Source organism: Schistocerca cancellata, chromosome 1, assembly GCF_023864275.1.
Source record: "Schistocerca cancellata isolate TAMUIC-IGC-003103 chromosome 1, iqSchCanc2.1, whole genome shotgun sequence".
Taxonomy (NCBI): Eukaryota; Metazoa; Arthropoda; class Insecta; order Orthoptera; family Acrididae; genus Schistocerca; species Schistocerca cancellata.
In genome coordinates this window covers 1161193530-1161215278 of record NC_064626.1, presented here as the reverse complement: position 1 = coordinate 1161215278, position 21749 = coordinate 1161193530, and the positions used below count along the sequence as shown (strand labels likewise).

General features: G+C 43.5%; 1 protein-coding gene across 1 annotated transcript in view; it reads left to right on the top strand.

Moving 5' to 3' along the window:
• The window catches only part of LOC126093545 (probable peroxisomal acyl-coenzyme A oxidase 1), a 96486-nt gene that overhangs the window by 27718 nt on the left and 47019 nt on the right, over positions 1 to 21749 (top strand). Inside the window, exon 4 of the mRNA XM_049908728.1 lies at positions 4425 to 4548. Within this exon, the coding sequence (XP_049764685.1) occupies positions 4425 to 4548 (124 nt within the window). The remainder of the gene's footprint in view (positions 1 to 4424; positions 4549 to 21749) is intronic.

Here is a 21749-nt window from a genome sequence, read left to right as displayed (position 1 = left end):
TTGAGTCTCGGTCCGGCACACAGTGTTAATCTGACAGAAAGTTTCACAATTGGACTAGTTGGATTTTTAAAAATTCAATTATTTATTAAAACTACTTTCCAACTGGATGCCTCCTTTGAACACTTTACTGTGATCAGCTGGAGAGATGAGAGATTTTAAATTTCGTACTAACACAATTGGGCTATTTCCACCATTTTGGATTTTTTTGATTCTTTCATTTTTAATACTTTGCTGTGATTGGTTGGAGATAGGGGAGGGGGAGGTGAAATTGGGGTGTGGCTTGCCACCGGTAAGGATGACAGCATCACTTATAAGGCTGATAACATCTCTAGATCGATGACCTTGCTCATCTGACATCACAAATGTAATCAAAGTGAGCCAGAACACACATTGCATTCCCAATAATTACTTTTCACATATATATAAGTTTAAGTAAATGATTAAGTTGTAAATATCAGTTTGCTTTGTACCATGTTAAAATTATGTGCACATATTTTGCCAGCAGATAGATCATTCATAACGACCAACATGTCGTGATTGATGACATAGTGCATGCTTAGGCTGTTCATGTTGAACCACTTACAACATTGTGTGTGAACTCTGTCATCCTTAGCATGGTTACATCGAGAAGTAGAATAGTGATTGAGTGAACTTATATTTCAGAGATATGAAGGCCCATAGTCCTTTAGCTGGACCACTTCAGGCAAAAGATGAGATGGCTCATTGGTAAAGCCATCACTGCCGAGCACTTTGCCGAGCACTTTGCCGAGCACTTTGCCGAGCACTTTGCCGAGCACTTTGCCGAGCACTTTGCCGAGCACTTTGCCGAGCACTTTGCCGAGCACTTTGCCGAGCACTTTGCCGAGCACTTTGCTGAGCACTATGCTCGAGTCTCTGCATTGGAGAATTAACCCCAGCCTTTCACATTCTCAAAGGGCGGATGGAAGGGAAAGTCCTTTCATTCACTACATGCAACAGTGAACCCTATAATTCCCCATTTACAGAATGGGAGCTCCTCAATGCCCTTGTACATTGCCCCAACACAGCTCCTGGGCCAGATCGGATCCACAGTCAGATGCTTAAACATCTCTCGTCTGACTACAAGTGACAGCTCCTCATCATCTTCAACCGGATCTGGTGCAATGACATCTTTCCATCGCAGAGGCGGGAGAGCACCATCATACCAGTGTTCAAACCTTGCAAAAACCCGCTTGATGTTGATAGCTATCAGCCCATCAGCTTCACCAACGTTCTTTGTAAGCTGCTAGAACATATGGTGTGTCAGCGGCTAGGTTTGGTCCTGGAGTCAAGTGGCCTACTCGCTCCATGACAGCGTGGTTTCCGCCAGAGTCGCTCTACCACTGATAAACTTGTGTTCCTCGAGTCTGCCATCCGAACAGCCTTTTCCAGACTCCAACACCTAGTTGCCGTCTTTTCTGATTTACGAAAAGCTTAGGACATGACCTGGCAACATCATATCCTTGCCACATTATGTGAGTGGGGTCTCTGGGGCCCACTCCCAATTTTTATCCAAAATTTCCTGTCGCTTTGTACTTTTCTGTGACCAAGGTGGTGCCTCCCATAGTCCCCCATATCCAGGAGAACGGCATCCCGCAGGGCTCTGTATTGAATGTATCTCTATTTTTAGTGGCCATTGATGGTCTAGCAGCAGCTGTAGGGCCGTCCAGCACACCTCCTCTCTATGCAGATGACTTTTGCGTTTCATACTGCTCCACCAGTACTGGTGTTGCTCAGCAGCACCTAAAAGGAGCCATCCACAAGGCACATTCATGGGCTCTAGCCAACGGTTTCCAGTTTTCAGCCGCAAAGTCGTGCATTTCTGTCGGTGTCGTACCATTCGTCCGAAACCAGAACTTTACCTTAATGATGATCCACTCACTGTAGTGGAGACATATCGATTCTTAGGACAGGTTTTTGATACCCAGTTGACTTGGCTTCTTCACCTTTGTCAGCTTAAGCAGAAGTTCTGGCAGCAGCTCAATGCTCTACACTGCCTGAGCAACACCAACTAAGGTACAGATTGCTGTATGCTGCTGCATCTCTACAGAGCCCTTGTTCAATCCCACTTTGACTCTGGGAGTCTGGTTTATAGTTCGATGGTGCCCTCAGCATTGCGTTTACTCAATACAGTGCACCACTGTGGCATTTGACTAGTGATGGGAGCTTTTAGAATGAGTCCGGTGACCAGCATCCTGGTGGAAGCTGGGATCCCTCCATTGAAGGTTAGGCATGCATAACTGCTCGCCAGTTATGTTGCACATGTTCGTAGTTCTCCTACACATCCGAATTACCGTCTTCTTTTCCCACCCATGGCAGTTCATCTCCTGCATAAGTAGCCCAGGTCAGGGCTTATAATTGCAGTTAGCTTTTGATCCCTACGATCCGAACTGGAGTCCTTGCCTTTACCACCTATACTTGAGGTCCATTCATGTACACCTCCATGGTGTACACTCAGGCCGCAACTTCACCTGGATCTAGTACATGGCCCTAAGGACTCAGTTAATCCCGTGGCTCTTCGCTGCCATTTCCTGTCGATTCTTCGTGTACCAAGTGCATGAAGTGGTTTGCACTGACGGCTCGATGGCTGATTGGCTGATGGTCACGTTGGCTTTGCGTATGTCCATGGACGACATATTGAACAGCATTCCTTGCTTGATGGCTGCAGTGTTTTCACTGTAAAGCTGGTGGCTATATCTCGTGCTCTTGAGCACATCAATTCGTGCCCTGGGGAGTCGTTTCTTTTGTGTACTCTCCCCTTGAGTAGCCTAGAAGTTATCGACCACTGCTACCCTCGTCATCCTTTGGTAGCGACCATCCAGGAGTCCATCTGTGCCCTGGAAAGGTCCAGTTGTTCTGTGGTGTTTGTCTGGACCCCAGGTCACTTCAGAATCCGAGGCAACAAACTTGCTGACAGGCTGGCCAAACAGGTTACGTGGAAACTGCATATGGAGATCGGCTTCTCTGAACCTGACTCCTTTTCTGCCCTCGAACATTGTGCACATTCAGTGGTCTTCATCTGGACCCTGGGTCATGTTGGGGTCTCGGGGAATGAACTCAGTTACAGGCTGGCCAAATTGGCTACTGGCAAGCCACCTTTTGGGATTGGTATTCCAGAATCAGACATTCGATTAGTATTATGCCGTTAAGTTCTAAGGATCAGGAATACAGACTGGCATACTCTGAATTTGCTGAACAAACTACTGTTTGTCGTCTCCGCATCAGCCATGCTTTGCTGATTCATGATCATCTCCTCCATCGTGAGGATCTGCCCCACTGCCACTGTGGTGCCCATTTTACAGTAGTCCACAATTTGCTGGACTGTCCTAACTTAGCTGCCCTGCAGCAGACGCATAATCTTCCTGATTCGCTATCCTTGGTGTTAATGCACTATCCCTCAGTGTTTGACCTGATTTTATGGTTCTTCTCTAAGGGATGATGCCTCATCCTTGTTGGCCCATTGAGGGGATGCCAGGACGCCCATTGCCTCTTCTGCCCCAAAAGGACAGAAGCTGTCTGGGCTTGGCGGTCTGCCCCAGTCCTCACCTTATCTCCTTTTCTCCTCTTGTTTCCCCTTCTTATGTGCTCTGTTTGATATGGTGTTCTTCCTCTGTTTTCTTGTGCATCTCTCACCCTGTCCATGCTTGTAGTTTTTTCCTAGTATTTTTGTGTGGGGTGACACTCGTAAGTTGCAGGGACATGTCCCCCATCGCACTTTCTGCCTTTTGGGCCTCTTTCTGCTCCCTGGACAGAGCACCTCACTCACTTTTCTTGCTTTCCCCCCTTTCCTTCTTCCTTGTTCCTTTCTCAATGCTTTGTTGACATTTGGTAGACATTGAGATTTTCTTTCACTGGGTTTCGTACACTAGGCCCTTCTATGGTGTGTACTTTTGTTGACTTGCCTTTTCTGTGTGTGTGTGTGTGTGTGTGTGTGTGTGTGTGTGTGTGTGTGTGTGTGTGTGGAGGGGGGGGGGGTAGGTGGGGGTGGGAACCTTGATTTCCTCACAGTTTGGTCCCTTTAATCACTAAACCAACCAACCAACTCACTCCTTGGCTTCAGTATTGACAGGGATCCTGTTGTCAGGCTGACATTATGGAAGAGCTGCACTGTTGATGACAGGTTGCCACCTTGTGCATTCATTTATAAGTTTGTATGTTACTAGTTCTTTGTGATGGTAGTTGATGTTGACTTTTCTGGAAAAATTGCTCTATGAAAACATCATATAGCAAAATTAGTACGTGTTAAAATTTGTGCAACTGTTTACAGGAATGGATCACTGAACAATATAGACAAATATGTGTGAGTTAAGAATTATGTAATTGTTAGTCATTCATTTTAAATGTAAAGAAACTCATAGAAGTTCCCTAATTTTAGTTTTATATCTTTCATCTTTCATTATTTTCAGACGGAACTGGGACATGGTACTTTTATTAGAGGGCTGGAGACAACGGCACATTACGATCCTAAAACTAAAGAATTTGTTTTGAATTCTCCTACATTAACATCGTACAAATGGTGGCCTGGTGGATGTAAGTTATGGTTTCATTTCCTTCACCCTTTAGCACATTTAAAAGTTTTGTTGATATAAATAGAGTATGCAGCATGCTAAACATACCCATTATCATCATAAAAAATATCTGTATGTTCTCAAATTATATCATGATTGAAAATTGCTACCTTAACATGCCTTCAAGCTGTGTGCCCACAAACGAAAGTTTTATTTGACTTTCTTTTCTGTGCGGTGTTTTCAGTACAGTTTGTTATTCATGACATACAGTTTTGACTGTTGGGTCATGGAACTCTGCCTGTTACAGACATATGTGCAGTGCTTGTTTTACTTGGATGAGGAGGGTGCCAAGGGAGTTACTTGTGGATGGACTTATTTTATTGAAGCAAAAACTACCAATTCAAGTTATAACGTTTCTCACTTGTACATTTCGATGCCTCAGGAGTCCTCTGTATGGTCTTCTTGTCTCACTGACTACTAAATAACTGCTTTGAATGGTTACCAAATAACTGGAAACAACACGGATGAATTTAAGTTTTACTTCATTTTAAATTTACTGCACCTCAAGCATATTTACAATGATTATCTCAAACATCAATTTAAAAATATATATGCCTCTTAACACCAGGCCAGTGCTTATATATGCTCCATTTAACCTAATGTAATTCTACAAGTAGTAGTTCAAAGTCGTGACAGTAACTATCTTCAGTGGATACACATCTCAGACTCACATAGTAACTGTACTCAGTGATCGCAAAACCTTGACTGCCCCTGGCTGGAGTAGAATATACGCACCTCAACAAAAGTCTGGAATATCATAGAGTTTACTACAATGACTTCTTATAATAAACCAATTGAGGTTTTTAAAATACCTTTTTAACAAAATAAACATAGTTCCTTCTGAAAACAACAACAATTGTGGTTAGTTACAAAAAATCCTTGCAGAGCACAGCAGACCCTCTCTTAAGTGTACATCTTGCAATAACAACAGTGATAATCTTTACCTCATCATGATGATAATCTTTAGTAGTGAGTATGTCCTGCCCACACATGGATGAGTTCTTCCACTCTGTGAGGCACACTCTGGAAGAGATTATCAAGTTTATCTTGAGATGTGAGGTCCCACTCCTCAGTGGCAGCTTCAGTGAGGTCCTGATCGCTCCCTCGACGGATTGTCTGACGAGGAAATTCAACACTACCTGTCTGACCAGGGCGTAACGGCTGTTCATTGAATCATGAAAAGGGTTGACACGAACATTGTTCCAACCCGTACTGTCTTCTCGACATTTGACAGAGTTCAACTCCCATCGAACATAAAAGCGGGCTATGAGATAATTTCCGTTTGCCCTTACATCCCAAACCGTATGCGTTGCTATCGGTGTCAGCGGTTCAATCATACCAGTCAGTCCTGTTCCAATCCGGCCAAATGTGTTACGTGTGGCAAGGATGCCCATGAGGGTGCTTGTCCACCTCCAACCCCTCGTTGCATCGACTGTATGGGTGACCACGCTGCTTCCTCTAGAGATTGCCCCATTTTTAAAGACAAAAAGCTCATTCAGGAAATCATAGTGAAGGAAAAGGTGTCGACCTTTGCTGCTCGAAAATTATTCGCCAGTCGAAAGCCCACTGTGCCTCAGACAGGTAAATACAGCAGTGTTCTTGCCTCTCCTCGGCCAACAAAGGAGGCGGCCAAGCAGACTTGTGATCTCACCTTTAGTGCCACGGTCATCAGATCAGCCAGTGCAAAGATCGCCCGTTCAACCTCCCCACTTTCACCTGCTCACTCTAGGGCTCACCCTTCATCGGGTTCTGCTAAATCTCGAGCCCAAAAGTCAGACACCCAGACTTCCAAAAAAGAGCCTACTCGTGAAGATTTTTTACATACCCCAACTTCACAACCGTCAGTTCCTCCTTCATCTAAACATCCTGTTTCCAAGCAGGCTAATAAGAAACCCAGTTCCTCTCCTTCTCCGCCACGGCATGTCTCTTCTATAGCACCACATGGCGGTAGCCGCCCTCGGCCGTCTTCTGTGTCGCCAAGGTGCACTGCTGGCGGCCGATCAACCGGCCGATCACTGGTGGCAGGAGCTACTCCTGAACAACCTATGGATCAGGATCTTCTGCCTTCGGCTGAATGCCGTTCCACGCTGTCGGTTGCAAGCTCTGAGCAGTCATTGAATTGACGGCAACCTTGGTCACATTCTTCCATTTTCTGTCCACCCTATGTCCATTATCCATTGGAATATCCGCGGCATTCGAGCCAATCGGGATGAATTGTCGATCCTCTTACGATCCTACTCGCTGGTTATCTTCTGTCTTCAGGAAACAAAGCTGCGTCCCCATGACTGCTTTGTTTTCCCCCATTTTCAGTCAGTCCAATTTGATCTCCCGTCTGTTGAGGGCACTCCAGCACATGGAGGACTCATGGTTCTTCTCCATGATACTCTCCATTATCACCCAATCCCCTTAAACACTTCCTTCCAAGCTGTCACTGTCCGTCTTTCCCTTTCTGGATACACCTTCTCTCTTTGTACTGTCTACATTCCATCATCCACACCAGTGGCACGAGTTGATCTCCTTCATCTTCTTGGTCAGCTTCCGCCCCCATATTTGCTGGTTGGGGACTTCAATGCCCACCACCCGCTTTGGGAATCTCCACATCCTTGTCCGTGTGGCTCACTATTGATAGACGTCTTCCACCAAGCGGATCTTGTTTGCGTCAACACTGGGGACCCTACATTTTTGTCTGCCTCCATGACAGATTTCTCTCATTTGGACCTTTCAGTCGGTACTGTTCCGCTAGCTCGGCGCTTCAAATGGTTCGCCCTTGCTGATACACACTTGAGTGACCACTTTCCATGTGTCCTTCGATTGCAGCCACAACTGCCATATATGCGCCCGCGACACTGGAAATTTGCCCAAGCTGATTGGACACTTTTTTCGTCTCTAGTGACAGTCGATCACTGTCACTTTCCTAGTGTCGACGATGAGGTCACTCATATTACAGACGTTATTCTTACAGCTGCGGAACGTTCAATACCTTACACCTCCGAATTGCCCCGGTGCCTCCCCCCCCCCCCCCCCCCCCCCCTCCCAGTTCCTTGGTGGAACAAGGCATGCCGTGACGCAATACGTGAGCGGCGACGTGCTCTTCGCGTTTTCAGACACCATCCTACTTTGGCCAACTGTATCCGCTATAAGCAGTTCCGTGCGCGATGCCGTCGCATCATCCGCGATAGCAAGAAGGCAAGTTGGGACTTCTTTACTAGCTCATTTAACACCTTCACTCCCTCCTTGGAAGTTTGGAGTCGGATTCGATGGTTGTCTGGCGCGCCTAGTTTCTTCCCGGTCTCTGGGCTCACTGTCGCGCATGATACATTAGTGGACCCCGTCGCAATTTCTAACTCATTGGGTCAACTCTTTGCTGAGATTTCGAGCTCTTCAAATTACCTGCCAGCATTTCTCCCGAAGAAACGTGCAGCGGAAGGGCAACCTCTTGCTTTCTCCTCTCAAAATCACGAAAGCTATAATACTGTTTTCTCCATGCGGGAACTCCAACATGCACTCTCTTCTTCTCGCTCCTCCGCCCCAGGACCGGATGGTATCCACATCCAAATGTTGCTGCATTTATCATACCATTGTCTGCGTTACCTCCTTCGCCTTTATAATCGAATTTGGACCAACAGTACTTTTCCCAGACGATGGCGGGAAGCTATCGTCGTTCCTGTTCCGAAACCTGGAAAGGACAAACATCTCCCCTCTAGCTATCACCCCATTTCTCTCATGAGTAGTGTATGCAAGGTTTTGGAGCATATGGTGAATTGCCATTTACGTTGGTGGCTGGAATCCCGCAGTCTTTTAACACCTGCCCAATGTGGTTTCCAAAAGCGTCGTTCTGCAGTTGACCATCTTGTTGCTCTCTCCACTTATATCATGAACAATTTTCTCCGGAAACACCAAACAGCAGCGATATTTTTTGATCTGTTGGAGGACAGGCATCCTCCGCACACTGTTCTCTTGGGGCTTTCGCGGTCGGTGCCCCTTTTTCTTCGCGAATTTATGGCAGAGCGCACATTTAGAGTGCGGGTAAGCACTACTCTCTCCCGTACTTTCTCCCAAGAAAACGGGGTACCCCAGGGCTCCGTGCTAAGTGTTGTACTGTTTGCCATTGCCATAAATCCAATTATGGATTGTCTCTTTCCTGATGTCTCGGGCTCTCTCTTTGTGGACGATTTTGCAATCTACTACAGCTCTCAACGGACCAGCCTTCTTGAACGACTTCTTCAGGAATGTCTCGATAGCCTCCACTCTTGGAACATCGAAACCGGCTTCCGCTTTTCTCCCAGTAAGACCGTTTGTGTTAATTTTTGGTGTCGAACAGAGTTTCTTCCGCCTTCCCTACATTTAGGCCCTGTTAACCTTCCATTCGTGGACGTCGCTAAATTCTTGGCTGTTATATTTGACAGAAAACTGCGCTGGTCCTCCCACGTTTCCTATCTTTCGGCTTGCTGTCTGCGATCCCTCAACACCCTCCGTGTCTTGAATGGTACCTCCTGGGGAGCGGACCGAGTGGTCCTCCTCCGCCTCTATCACGCCTTAGTGTGATCGAAATTGGACTATGGAAGCATAGTCTACTCCTCTGCTCGGCCGTCTATTCTTTGGCGTCTCGACTCTATCCACCACCGTGGATTGCGTTTAGTGTCTGGAGCTTTCTACACCAGCCCTGTGGAAAGCCTTTATGCTGAGACTGCTGAACCCCCGCTGTCCAATCGGCGAGCAGTCCTTCAGAGTTGTTATGCTAACCACGTGTCTTCCATGCCTGCAAACCCGGCCCATGAAAATTTTTTTGACGCCTCCTTGGATTTAGGGTATGTAGGCCGCCCTTCCCCTCTACTACCACCGGGAGTCCGCTTCCGTCAACTGCTCCATTCTCTTTCCTTTCGCTTTCCTAAAACTTTCTTGACAACTTGGGGTACAGCACCGCCTTGGTTCTGTCCCCGGACCTGCCTGCTCCGTGACCTTTGTCAGTTTCCCAAGGATGGTACCCCCTCACTTGTCTATCGTCGGGCATTTGCTGCTCTATGCGCACTAATGAAGGATGCCACATTTATTTACACTGATGGCTCACAAACATCGTTAGGTGTTGGGAGTGCCTACATTGCTGGCGACACCCCAAATCGATTTCGGCTTCCCGACCAGTGTTCGGTTTATACTGCGGAGCTTTATGCTGTTCTCCAGGCTGTCCAATACATCCGTCGCCATCAGCGGATACAGTATGTTATCTGTTCAGATTCTCTCAGCTCTCTCCTCAGTCTCCAAGCTCTCTACCCTGTCCACCCTCTGGTCCACCGGATTCAGGACTGCCTCCACTTGCTTCACTTGGGGGGCGTCTCGGTGGCGTTCCTGTGGATCACAGGACACGTTGGTATCTGTGGAAATGAGGCGGCCGATATAGCGGTCAAGGCAGCAGTCTCTCTTCTTCGGCCAGCTATTCGCCTGATTCCCTTCACCGATCTACGGAGTGTTTTATGTCATCGTGTTGCTTTTTTATGGCACGCACATTGGTCGACACTTCCCAATAATAAATTGTGGGACGTGAAACCTTTTCCCTGTGCTTGGACCTCTTCCTCCCGAACGCGTCATCGGGAGGAGGTAATTTTAACTAGACTCCGGATAGGGCACTGTCTTTTTAGCCATCGACATCTTTTAAGTGGCGATCCTCCCCCACTCTGTCCCCACTGCTCCCAGCTGTGGACGGTAAGACACCTTTTTCTTGAGTGCCCCTTTTTTACTCCGTTATGCGCCCGTCTACAGCTGTCGCCTGATATATCTTCCATTTTAGCAGATGACACGCGCTCAGCCGATCGCATTCTCGAGTTTATTAGTGCCAGTGAGATGATGTCCGTCATTTGAAGCTCTTTCTGGGGACAACCAACCCCCTTCTATAGTGGTTTTTTAAAGCTTTTCTTCTGTTTTTAGTTTCTCCAATTTTTTGAGTTTTGTTCCCATTGCTGCTGGTTTCCAGTTTCGTTTCTTTTTACCTTTTCCTAAGTAACAGACCGGGCGCTAATGACCGTAGCAGTTTCGCGCCATTTATCCATCAAAGTGGTGTATGGCCTCTACATGGACCGAACGAGGTGGCGCAGTGGTTAGCACACTGGACTCGCATTCGGGAGGACGACGGTTCAATCCCGTCTCCGGCCACCCTGATTTAGGTTTTCCGTGATTTCCCTAAATTGTTTCAGGCAAATGCCGGGATGGTTCCTTTGAAAGGGCACGGCCGATTTTCTTCCCAATCCTTCCCTAACCCGAGCTTGCGCTCCGTCTCTAATGACCTTGTTGTCGACGGGACGTTAAACACTAACCGCCACCACCACCACCACCACCACCACCACCACCACCACCTCTACATGGCATGATACTGCATTGCTGAAAACAAACTGAATGATACTAGACTGCTCACAGTGTGCCGCTGTGGCAGTCATATGTTTACATGACTGGAAAACTGCCAGAGAGCGCCCAATAGTAAACACCATCCATGAGCAAGTTGATAACGCATGAAGTGCCCAGGTCAGTGAGGCCTCTAGTGTTGTAGACTACATTTTATGATAGGATTCCAAACTTTTGTTGAGCAGTGTAGATGCATGTAAGGAAGTGTTTGGAAAAATTCAAATTACAGCTTAATTACAGTAATAATGTAAATGACACAGAAAATAGGTGAAACATACAGGGCTGACAGAATGAATGGTAGGCTATAAAGAGTACAGAACTTTGAAACAAAACAAAAAATTTATTGAAACGCACACTGAAAATAAAGAAAAATGTATGTCATTGTGTATCATATACACCCTTCACTTGGTTTTAAGTATAACACCATAACAGATGGTCACTATCATGTTCCATGCATTCCTCCAGACAGTGAACCGACTGCCATATCCTGATTTAGTATTTTCAGTGGGATTTTATCCACAGCTGTACATATCCTTTCCATGATTTCAGCTATGGTGTGAGGACATGGACAATGTTGGAAGCTTTGAGAGGCTGTTCACTGACGATTTGTTGCTTATACAAAAGTAAAAATGCCTGTAAATTATAGTTAAATTCAGAAAGATTCGTAGAACACTAATGCTTGGTGCATGGACTGGCAATTCAACCTCAAAATAAATAAATGTAACATGGTCTGCATAAATAGAGGGGGAAGGTCTATTATTTTTCAATATACACATTGTGCTCAGAACTGGAAACAGTAACAACTGTAAAATATCCTGGAGTATGTCTCCAGAAGGACCAGAAGTGGATTAATCAGAGAGAACATAGGAAATGTCATTGCCAGGCTGAGATTCATTGGAAGAAACTCAAGGGTATTTAACTCGTATGTATCTTTCCGGCTTGTTGACAAATACGTAGTCACTCATTGGTGGCAGACTGGCTCCCTGGCCATCAGGATGTTATGTATGGATGACCTCAGAGAATGGGTAACACCAGATCAGAGGCAACAACAAAGCCAAAGAATGTTCTTGGAAATAGTAGTAGTTGTAGTAGTAGTAGTAGTAGCAGTAGCAGCAGCTGCTGCAGCTGCTGCTGCTGCTGCTGCTGCTGCTTTGTTCATCCATAGATCTCTTTTTACAAGGATAGAGGACATGTCAAAGTATTTACAAGTTTAGACCAATTTAAATTAAGCTAATTTGTATACATATACATTTACAGACTTCTAGTTAGAGACAGTCATTTGATTTACTCCTAGTATACAATACTTTTTTTTACAAATAACTTATTTAATAATGATAATGCCACACTGTTCACTCATATCTCACTATCAGTCACTGCACAAACTATACACACATTGTTTCATAACACTTCACTCACTACGCTCGCGCGCGCGCACACACACACACACACACACACACACACACACACACACACACACACACACTGGTATCTCTGGGACATTTTCTGTACTGCAACTTCCCATTTGCTATCCTGAAAACCTGGGTCAGCAGTCCTCTATAATGAGAGAGATGTTGAGCTCAGAAAGAGGAAGAGGTGTTAGTATTGTGCTATGCATAGCTTGGGGGTAAGCATTTCTGTTATTCTAGAAAAGGAAAAAAGAAGGAAAAAACATTGTGTGAAGGCATTAAACAAAATGTTGGATCTTTTATAATCATTATTATTATTATTTATTTATTTGTGTAACATCTTTTTTTACCAAAGCCCTACTGTGTTTTATCTAAGTAATCCTTCAATGTATAAAAGGATTGCATTACAGGTACTTTTTAGATGCCTTTTTAAATAAGTGTATTTTTGCAATTTCTTTAGTCTCTTTCGGTAATTTATTGTACAGTTTTATTCCTTGGTAGAAAATGCTGTTTTTATTTTTATGTTTATTTTTTCTTGGCAAATGTAAGTTGAGTCTAGCTCTTGTTCCATGGTCATGGGCAGAGATGTTTGTGCAGTTATTACCATTGTTATTTTTGATGTGTAAAACTGACTGGTAAATACATTCTCATAAAGCAGTTAAAATCCCCAGTGTTTTGAACAGATCTTTACAATGAGCTCGACCACTGTTTTTGGTTATTATTCATATGGCTCTCTTCTGAAGTTTGAAAATTGTGTTCATGTTTTGTGCATTTGTTCTCCAAAAAACAATGCCATAGCTAAGAATGGAGTGTACGCATGAATAGTATGTAACTAAAAGACACTGCATGTTACACACTGATGATAGGATTCTGAGGGCATAACATGCTGATGACATCCTGTTTGCAAGTACCTTTGTGTGTCCACACCATTTCAATTGACAATCAATATTCATTCCTAGAAATTTTGCATTTCTTACACAGTCTATAGAGGTGCCATCTACATTTAATTTAACATCATCATTTTCCCCTCTTCAAGATGAAATTCATAGCATTCGTTTTCTTTATGTTCAATGTCATTTCATTGCTTGTTGACCAATCGTAAACTTCCTTGAGAGTTTCATTTGCTTTCTCTGCAAGTTCTCATGTTTTCTGAGTGACTATAATATTGCTGTCATCAGCGAAGAGAATTTTTTCACCATTAGTAACAGTACTGGGAAAGTTATTGATGTATATCAGGAATAGTATTGGTCCTAATACATTACCTTGCGGAACCCCTATATTAATGTATTTTGATTCTGATAAGTGTTTTTTATCTCTACTCTTTGTAATCTATCTGCTAGGTATGATCGAAACCAGTCATTAGCTACCTCTCTTATTCATAGTGCTTCTAATTTATTTGATAGAATCTTGTGGTCAACTGTATCAAAGGCCTTAGAAAGATCCAAAAATATCTTTGTCAAGAGCATCAAGTACAACTTTAGTGAATTCTACTATCGCTGACTCTGTATTTTTGCCACATCGAAAACCAAACTTTGATTTGCTTAAAAGATTGTATTTATTCAGGTAATTCATTAATCTGTCTTTCATAATTGCTTCTATTATTTTTGAGAATGGTGACAGCGGGGAAATGGGCCAGTAATTTTCTATGTCTTCTGCATTACCTTTCTTAAGCAAAGGTACAACTCTTACCTGTTTTAACTGCTCTGGAAATGTCCCTGATGTGAAGGATTCATTTATTATATTTGTTAAGGGGCCTTGTATAATCTCTAAGCATTGTTTCAGTACACATATTTGTACTTCATCTAAGCCTTCTGACATTTTATTTTTTTACTTTTTGAACAGTTTTATTGACTTCATTCTCTGTGGTTGGAAGTAACATCATTGTATTTAGTGCAACATTATTTACAGGTGTTATATTTGCTTTGGGGAATTTTTGCTGTAACTTCTCTGCAGTATTTGAAAAATGCTTGTTTATATAGTTTGATAAGAGTTGTGGATCATTTATTACCTTATCCCCCTCCCTTAGCAGTATGTTATTCTGCATTTGTTTGCCTCTACCGAGCGAGGTGGCGCAGTGGTTAGCACACTGGACTCGCATTCGGGAGGACGACGGTTCAATCCCGTCTCCGGCCATTCCGATTTAGGTTTTCCGTGATTTCCCTAAATCGTTTCAGGCAAATGCCGGGATGGTTCCTTTGAAAGGGCACGGCCGATTTCCTTCCCCATCCTTCCCTAACCCGAGCTGGTGCTCCGTCTCTAATGACCTCATTGTCGATGGGACGTTAAAAAAAAAAAACACTAACTGTTTGCCTCTCTCCATTTCCTTTTTTTATACCATCCCAGACTGTTTTGCTTTAATGCTCAGCATTATATATTATTTTGTCATTAAATGACTGTTTTGCAGAAATCAGCATCTTCCTATAGATCTTTTTGTATCTATGATAGAAATTTAAGAATTCTGGATCATTGCGGCACTCTTTCATGGAACTGAGGTATTTAAGCGTTTGGGAGGACTTCGTAACACCTGCTGTTATCCATCTGTATCTGTAAGACGTTGATACAGACATGCATACTTTTGGAAATGCCTTTTCAAAGTTCAGTTTAAATAATATGGAGTATTTAGAGAATTTCATACTCACATTGGTTTCCTTATACACTTCATCCCAGCTTTGTTTTGCTAGTTCTTTTGAAAAATCTTTTATTTAGATTTCTGATAGATGTCATTTGTAGGCTTGTAGTTCAGGGAATGGTTCGTTGCCTGATTTTTACTGTTATGTGACAGAGATGGTCTGATAGTCAGAGATCTTTTACAGCTATGTCACATTTTTGCTTGTCCATGTTTGTGGTAACATGGTCAATTACTGATGCAGTCAGTGTAGTAACCCTTGTTGCACTATTGACCAATAGGGACATGCCGAAACTCTGAAGGATATTTATGAGGGTACTGCTAGATTCATTTATCATATTAGTGTTGATATTAATGTCCCCATACAGAATTTTGCTGACCTTCGTACTTGAGACTTTATCTAGAACTTCTGTTAATTTATTGAAAAAAGTGTCCACACTACCACTGGGAGATATATACACATACAAAATGATTAATTTCTTGGTGATATCAAGCCCTGTTAATTCAATAGCCGATATTTCAAAGTGTTTGTCCTCACTTACTGTACTGAGGGCATGTCTTGATTTGAACTGTGTTCCTTTTCTGATATAAATACATGATCCTCCACCCCTTGAAGCAGTTCTGCAGTAAGAGTTTGCCCTGTCATACAATGATAATACTACATGTTGGATTTCTGTTTTTCTGCGCCAATGCTCAGTAACTGTGCAGTTCTAAGTTTGGAGCTCAACTTCTAATAGTTGTATTTTATTTTTTATTGATTGCATGTTTTTATGGAGGATTGTTAAGTCAGTGAAATGCCCCATGTTACTCTTTCCAATGGTTTGTTTTTCTTAGTGACATTTGGAGTGTTAAAATCTATATTTGTGTGATTGTTTCAGTATTTTTTAAATTGCTGGAGATACTCTTTAGGCAGGGGACCCTGTTGTCTGGATTTATCCTAAAAAAGACTTACTATTCCTACCCATGACCACAGGTATTTGACCATGTGTGGCCCAGGATCCACCCCCCACAATTTCAGCTGTACCAATCTTCCCTTCCCAGTCCTGTTTAGGTGTAGGCCATGCCTAGTGAAACTCCATCTGTTGATAGTCCCGATGGGCACCAGAGAAACTTGAGCGAAGTTGGTTGCCTTCAGGGCCATCTCTAACCACACATTGATTCGCCTCACAGCTCCATCAAGGTGTGGTCGATCATGATGCTGGAACAGCTCAACAAAGTGTACATTGGTGCCATGAGTCAGGGAAGCTATCTTTTCCAGGTCACCACCTATGTCATATGCCCCATCCCTCTCCAAACTGTTCCCACCCCACCCACTGTCCATTATAATTATCTGGGCTGTTATGCCGCGGTCGGTTGATGAATTCTGTGTCGATTCCCAACGTTTCGTCTCTGACTGCGGGAGACATCTTCAAGGGGGTCCGTAGCTCAATGGAAGGTCCAACACACCCACTGGCTCGCTACTGATTGCCGCTAAATTCCGTGTCCGCGCGCTCCCACACCGCGGCGTGACGTCACGTGTTTTGAAAACGTCAGTGCAATGGCCGCTGTCCGTCGCCGTCGATCGCCGTTGCCATCACCCAGTAGTGGACGGGTGGTACACATCTTCTTTCACACCGGCATCCATATACCGTTTAATTTCACACCCTCCTCCTTTCGGTTGAAATTATTTGGGTGTTTAGCGGTTTTGATTGCCTCCCTGTAGAGCCTTTCATAATATCTGCTTGTGGCCACTAGTACTTGCGTCTCCTCGAAACGAATATTGTGGTTCCCTGGCTGGAAAGCATGCTCCGCAACAGCTGATCGTTCCGTTTCTCCTCTTCTACAATTTCCCTTATGCTCTTCCAAACGTTTAGAAACAGTTCTTTTAGTGGTACCCACATAAACATCACCACAGCTGCATGGGATCCTATACACTCCAGCTTTTTCCAGTGGTTTGCGAGCGTCCTTGGCAGGCTTAAGGTATTCCTGTATCTTCCTGGTGGGCTTGTAAATTACAGTAATATTCCGCTTCGTCAAGATCCTCCCTATTCTTTCAGTTACATTTTTAACAAACGGCAGGAAAACCTTAGATTTTGCAGTAGCCTGTACGTCAGTATGATTTCTGCGTGGCTGCCTCAAAGCATGTTTTATTTCGGCGGACTAATATCCGTTCTTCATTAGTGCATTGTGGAGATGTTCCATCTCAGCATCGAGCAACTCAGGTTCACAAATATTTCTAGCACTGTCTGCTAACGTCTTGATAACACCCCGCTTCAGTTGTGGGTGGTGGTTCGAATCCTGGTGCAAATAACGGTCCGTGTGCGTGGGTTTGCGGTATACTCAGTGGCCCAAACTACCATTTTCGTTTCTAAAAACAAGCACATCGAGGAAATGTAACTTGCCATCTACCTCCTCCTCCATTGTGAACTGAATTCTCGAGTTTATACTGTTCAGATGTTCGTGGAACTGGCTTAGTTCCTCCCTACCATGTCTCCACAACACAAACGTGTCATCCACGTATCAGAACCATACATTTGGTTTTTTGCTGGCAGTACCTAAGGCCTGTTCTTCGAATTTCTCCATAAAGAAGTTTGCAATTACGAGACTTAGGGGGCTTCCCATAGCCATGCCATCCATTTGCTCATAAAACTGTTCATTCCACTTAAAGTATGTGGTCGTCAAACAACACTTAAACAGTTCTGAAATATCGGCAGGAAAAATTCGATCCAGCTGTTCCAATACATCATTAAGTGGAACCATGGTAAACAGCGATACCACATCGAAGCTGACCAATATGTCCTCCGGCTGTCCTTGAAGATGTCTCCCGCAGTCGGAGACGAAACGTTGGGAATCGTCACAGAATTCATCAACCGACCATGGCATAACAGCCCGGATAATTATAATTGACATGATATTTCCGGCCGTGAAAGTCTACATTTTAGTATCACTCCACCCACTATCACTATGTGGCCCTCTTTTGTAAAGTCCTTATATAAAGACCCTAAGTTCTCTATTACATGACTTAGCCCTACATTTGGCTTGAAGATACTGGTGGCCTGGTACACTGCCCCTAAACATTCCTGTAACCGGGGGCCTACACCTCACCCATGGCTACTACCAAGTAGCAGCACTTTCTTCTTCCTAACACTTCGTACATTCCTAGGCTTCTTGGCATTGGTTGAAGCGTGCTGCACATTTCCTGCTCCTCGTTCTACCTGAGGCTCTTCTTGCCTTAACTCTGGCAGTGGTAGATACCTGTTTTTGGTGTTGATGATAAATCGTCAGATTGCGTTCTCTTTCTTCCTATCCTCCTACCAGCTGCCAGTTCCCAACCACCCTCCTGCCCCCTATCTCCATTGATCCTTATCAGTTCCTTCTTTGCTTCCTCCAACTGTGCCTGAAGGCCACGGATTTTCCTTTCCTGTTCCCCAATCAGTATGTTCCTACTGCATACTCTGCAGTACCAGGAGAGAGCCTCTTCTGTTCTCCCAACATTCTTCCCACTGCATCGCCCCCCCCCCTCCCCCTCCCTGTGAAAATATTTCCTGCAAGATTAGCAACAAATCACTCTACTCACTACCCTATAACAGCTCCCACATTTCTCACTCATGGGTAGTTTCGAAAGAATAATTAAGTTTGAAGAAGGTTTTAAATTTGTCAAGGACGCGAGATTTTGTGTGTGTGTGTGTGTGTGTGTGTGTGTGTGTGTGTGTGTGTGTGTGGAAAAAAAAGTCTTATGTGCAGTTGTTGTTGTTGTTGTTGTTGTTGTTTTGTACTGATTTAGAGATACAATGACAGAAGAATGAATTAGTAATTACTTTGCTTTTAGAGAATTTACATTATCAAATGTGTTTTGCCAAGTTTTTAAATGTTTATAACTCAGAAAATTTAGGCCTAGATCGTGTCTGTCTAAGTGGTAAACAGTACAAAATGTGTTAGTTAAATACAATTTAGAAATGTTTAATTACACTTTTACCGAGACAATAGACAATAATGAAACTAGTAGCTGTCTTTTTTTAACAAATTTTGCACTATCAAGAAAACTTGCATAGAATTTTTTTGTGTTTGTCACGCAAAATTTCAGGTTATGCCGCGGTTATTGGGACTTCAGATAACATGAAGTTTTTTCAAGAATAAGCTCTGCTGGGTCGCTAATATTCAGTTGTGTGACAAGAATAGACACTCCAGCAAGTATATGAAACTAAGAAAATTTAAATTTGACACTATTTTGTCTTCAATAAGTTCTTTTTGGGGACGAAGAAAATATCTGTGCTCTCACTTGGTGGCCGTCTTGAATTAAACAGCTTTTATTAGCAGCCCATCCTGTATGGCAGAATTGGCCAGTGCCTGCATCCAAGAACCATTGAGATGACAGAACATGCCACCCCCAATGATAGCTACAGCCATCTAGGGCAGAATTACTGAGATGGACTGTGTCAGCACAGCCCCACCACAAAGAGGCAACCAGCGGTGCGAGTTGTGGGTAGGCTGTGTGACAGCAAACCATGTTTGGCATGGCCTGTGATTAACCCATGATCTCTGGTGTTAATGGAGTGCTAGACACTGATATCTACTGTAGGCTCCACCAGAACAGATATAGTTTGATGCCTGAGATTTAAGCTATCCAGCCATAATTTCAAGCTTTCTGGCCGTATTTCTCATGGTTAGCAATCAGACTATGGGACAAATGGCTTACTTCAGCCATGACCACATAAAAATGAAATTACTGCCAGACTGTACTTGGCATATCTGTAATTATTTACTACCAAATTTATAATCAGAGATAGTAAGATCCTTCTAGAATAAAAGATAACATATCTGACATTAATGACAATGGAAAACATGCCTAATTATATCACAGCCATTAACTTCAATAATACTGACAAATTTTAAAGTTCATACACTCCAAAAAAGCCATGGATGGTGGAACATTTCTGTTTCAGTGAAATATTTCCCTTAATGCAGTATTAAACACATAATAATCCACGTTGTGTGTTTCTGTTTCACAGCTATTTCACTACATATTCACTTGACTGAGTCTGCCCCACTACTGCTCCCACGTCCTCCTTACTAACTCATCCTCTTGCCATGACACGACAGGACCCTGTCTGCTGGAAAAAAGGTGGGAGACCACAGAATGTTTTAGAATGTGAAGCTGACCAGCTAGTGCCTGCTGCTAGGTAGTTCACTGGTGAGGATATCAATTACAGTATACTTACATAGAACATCATGCCAGCTGGCACTATGAGGCCCATGACTGCATCTAGTATCGACTATGGAGGCAGTCGGCTGGCACTGAGGCTGCATCATTGGTCTGGATGGAATCATAAACAGGACTGGACTCGAAGTGCAGCACGGCCCCAGCAATAGTGCAGGGTGACATCGGGGCAGGATAGGACAGGTATAGTCTAATGTCAGATGACGAGAGATGAGTCCCCAGCATGTGCTCCTCTGCTGGGCTGGAGGCCTACCTATACTTGTCAAGTCAGCATCATTGTGACAGGAAACCCTGCTTGTTGTCATGTATGCCTGAAAAGCGCTGTCCCAGGCATTGTATGTGAAGTGAGCTGGCACCTCGTAAGGCAGCTTGCAGAGTTCAGGATGCAGAGGTAGCAGTATTGCAGTGCCTGCCACTGGGTTTTCATAACTGGCAACCAAATTGTGGCTCACTCAAGCCGATGCAACGTGGCTTACAAAACACTCTGTCGATGCTTGAGAATCTCTGGCCAGTTTGGGATATGGGAAATACAAAGGAGTACACGACATTCTGAATATGGTTTATTTTAGACATGACTTTTTCCTCCCTGGACTGTTGTTGTGTGTCTTTATTCACAACTGAAGTTTTAGCCTATGCCTTTCCTGAGAGACAGCTCACTAAGGTGTGTATCAGTGCAGAATCATTCTTTTATATAAATGACAAATACTTGTGTCCTGTTATGCATATGCAATTTGTAAACGTGGTTGAGATGAGGACAGTGTCCTCTTAAAAGGAACAGTTATGCACTGACACACTTCACAGTGAGCTGTCATTTGAGAATGACATAATAGGGCAAATTTGTGAGCGTGAGCTTGAGTTTAAACATTTAATAACAAACCACTTGGAAAATGTTGTCATTTCTAAAATATTGCAGGACTATCAAGCCATATTAATAGAAAATAATTGCCTAGTTTAGTAAATTTTAGCATCACAGAGATGCTCATCAAACTTCTCCTGTGGCAGACACCATAAGAAAGGCATTAGATCCCCCACATACAGTTTGCAAAGTAACAGTGATGAGAAAGTCGGAGAACTCTGAGGTTGTATGATGGCTTACTGACAAACATCCTTGAAACGTTTGCAAAGGGAACACAAAAGGTAGGTGGAAATGACAATAGTACCAAAAGTAGATTTACCCTCTGACATATTCCTTAAGGTATAGATGTCGGTGGGGTAGAGTATACATTAACAGAAGAGAAACACCACACCTTACCACATGTCCATCACGTGTCCTTTTTCCATTTTTATTCATGTATCCAACAGAAGAAACTGTAATTTCCCATCATCCAAATTTACTAAGAGTACTACCAAAGTTCAGTTTCTGTATTTCTTAATGATGACTGCTATTTGATCAGTTGTTATTCAGGTTGCAAATTTTTATGTTTAGTTTTCTTATTCATATATACAGTTGTTTTATTCTTTTGCAATGTGCATATAACTTACGAAGATGATTAGGTAATTGTTTATTAATTTGACAATGTGTGGCTCGATAGTAAGTTCCAGAC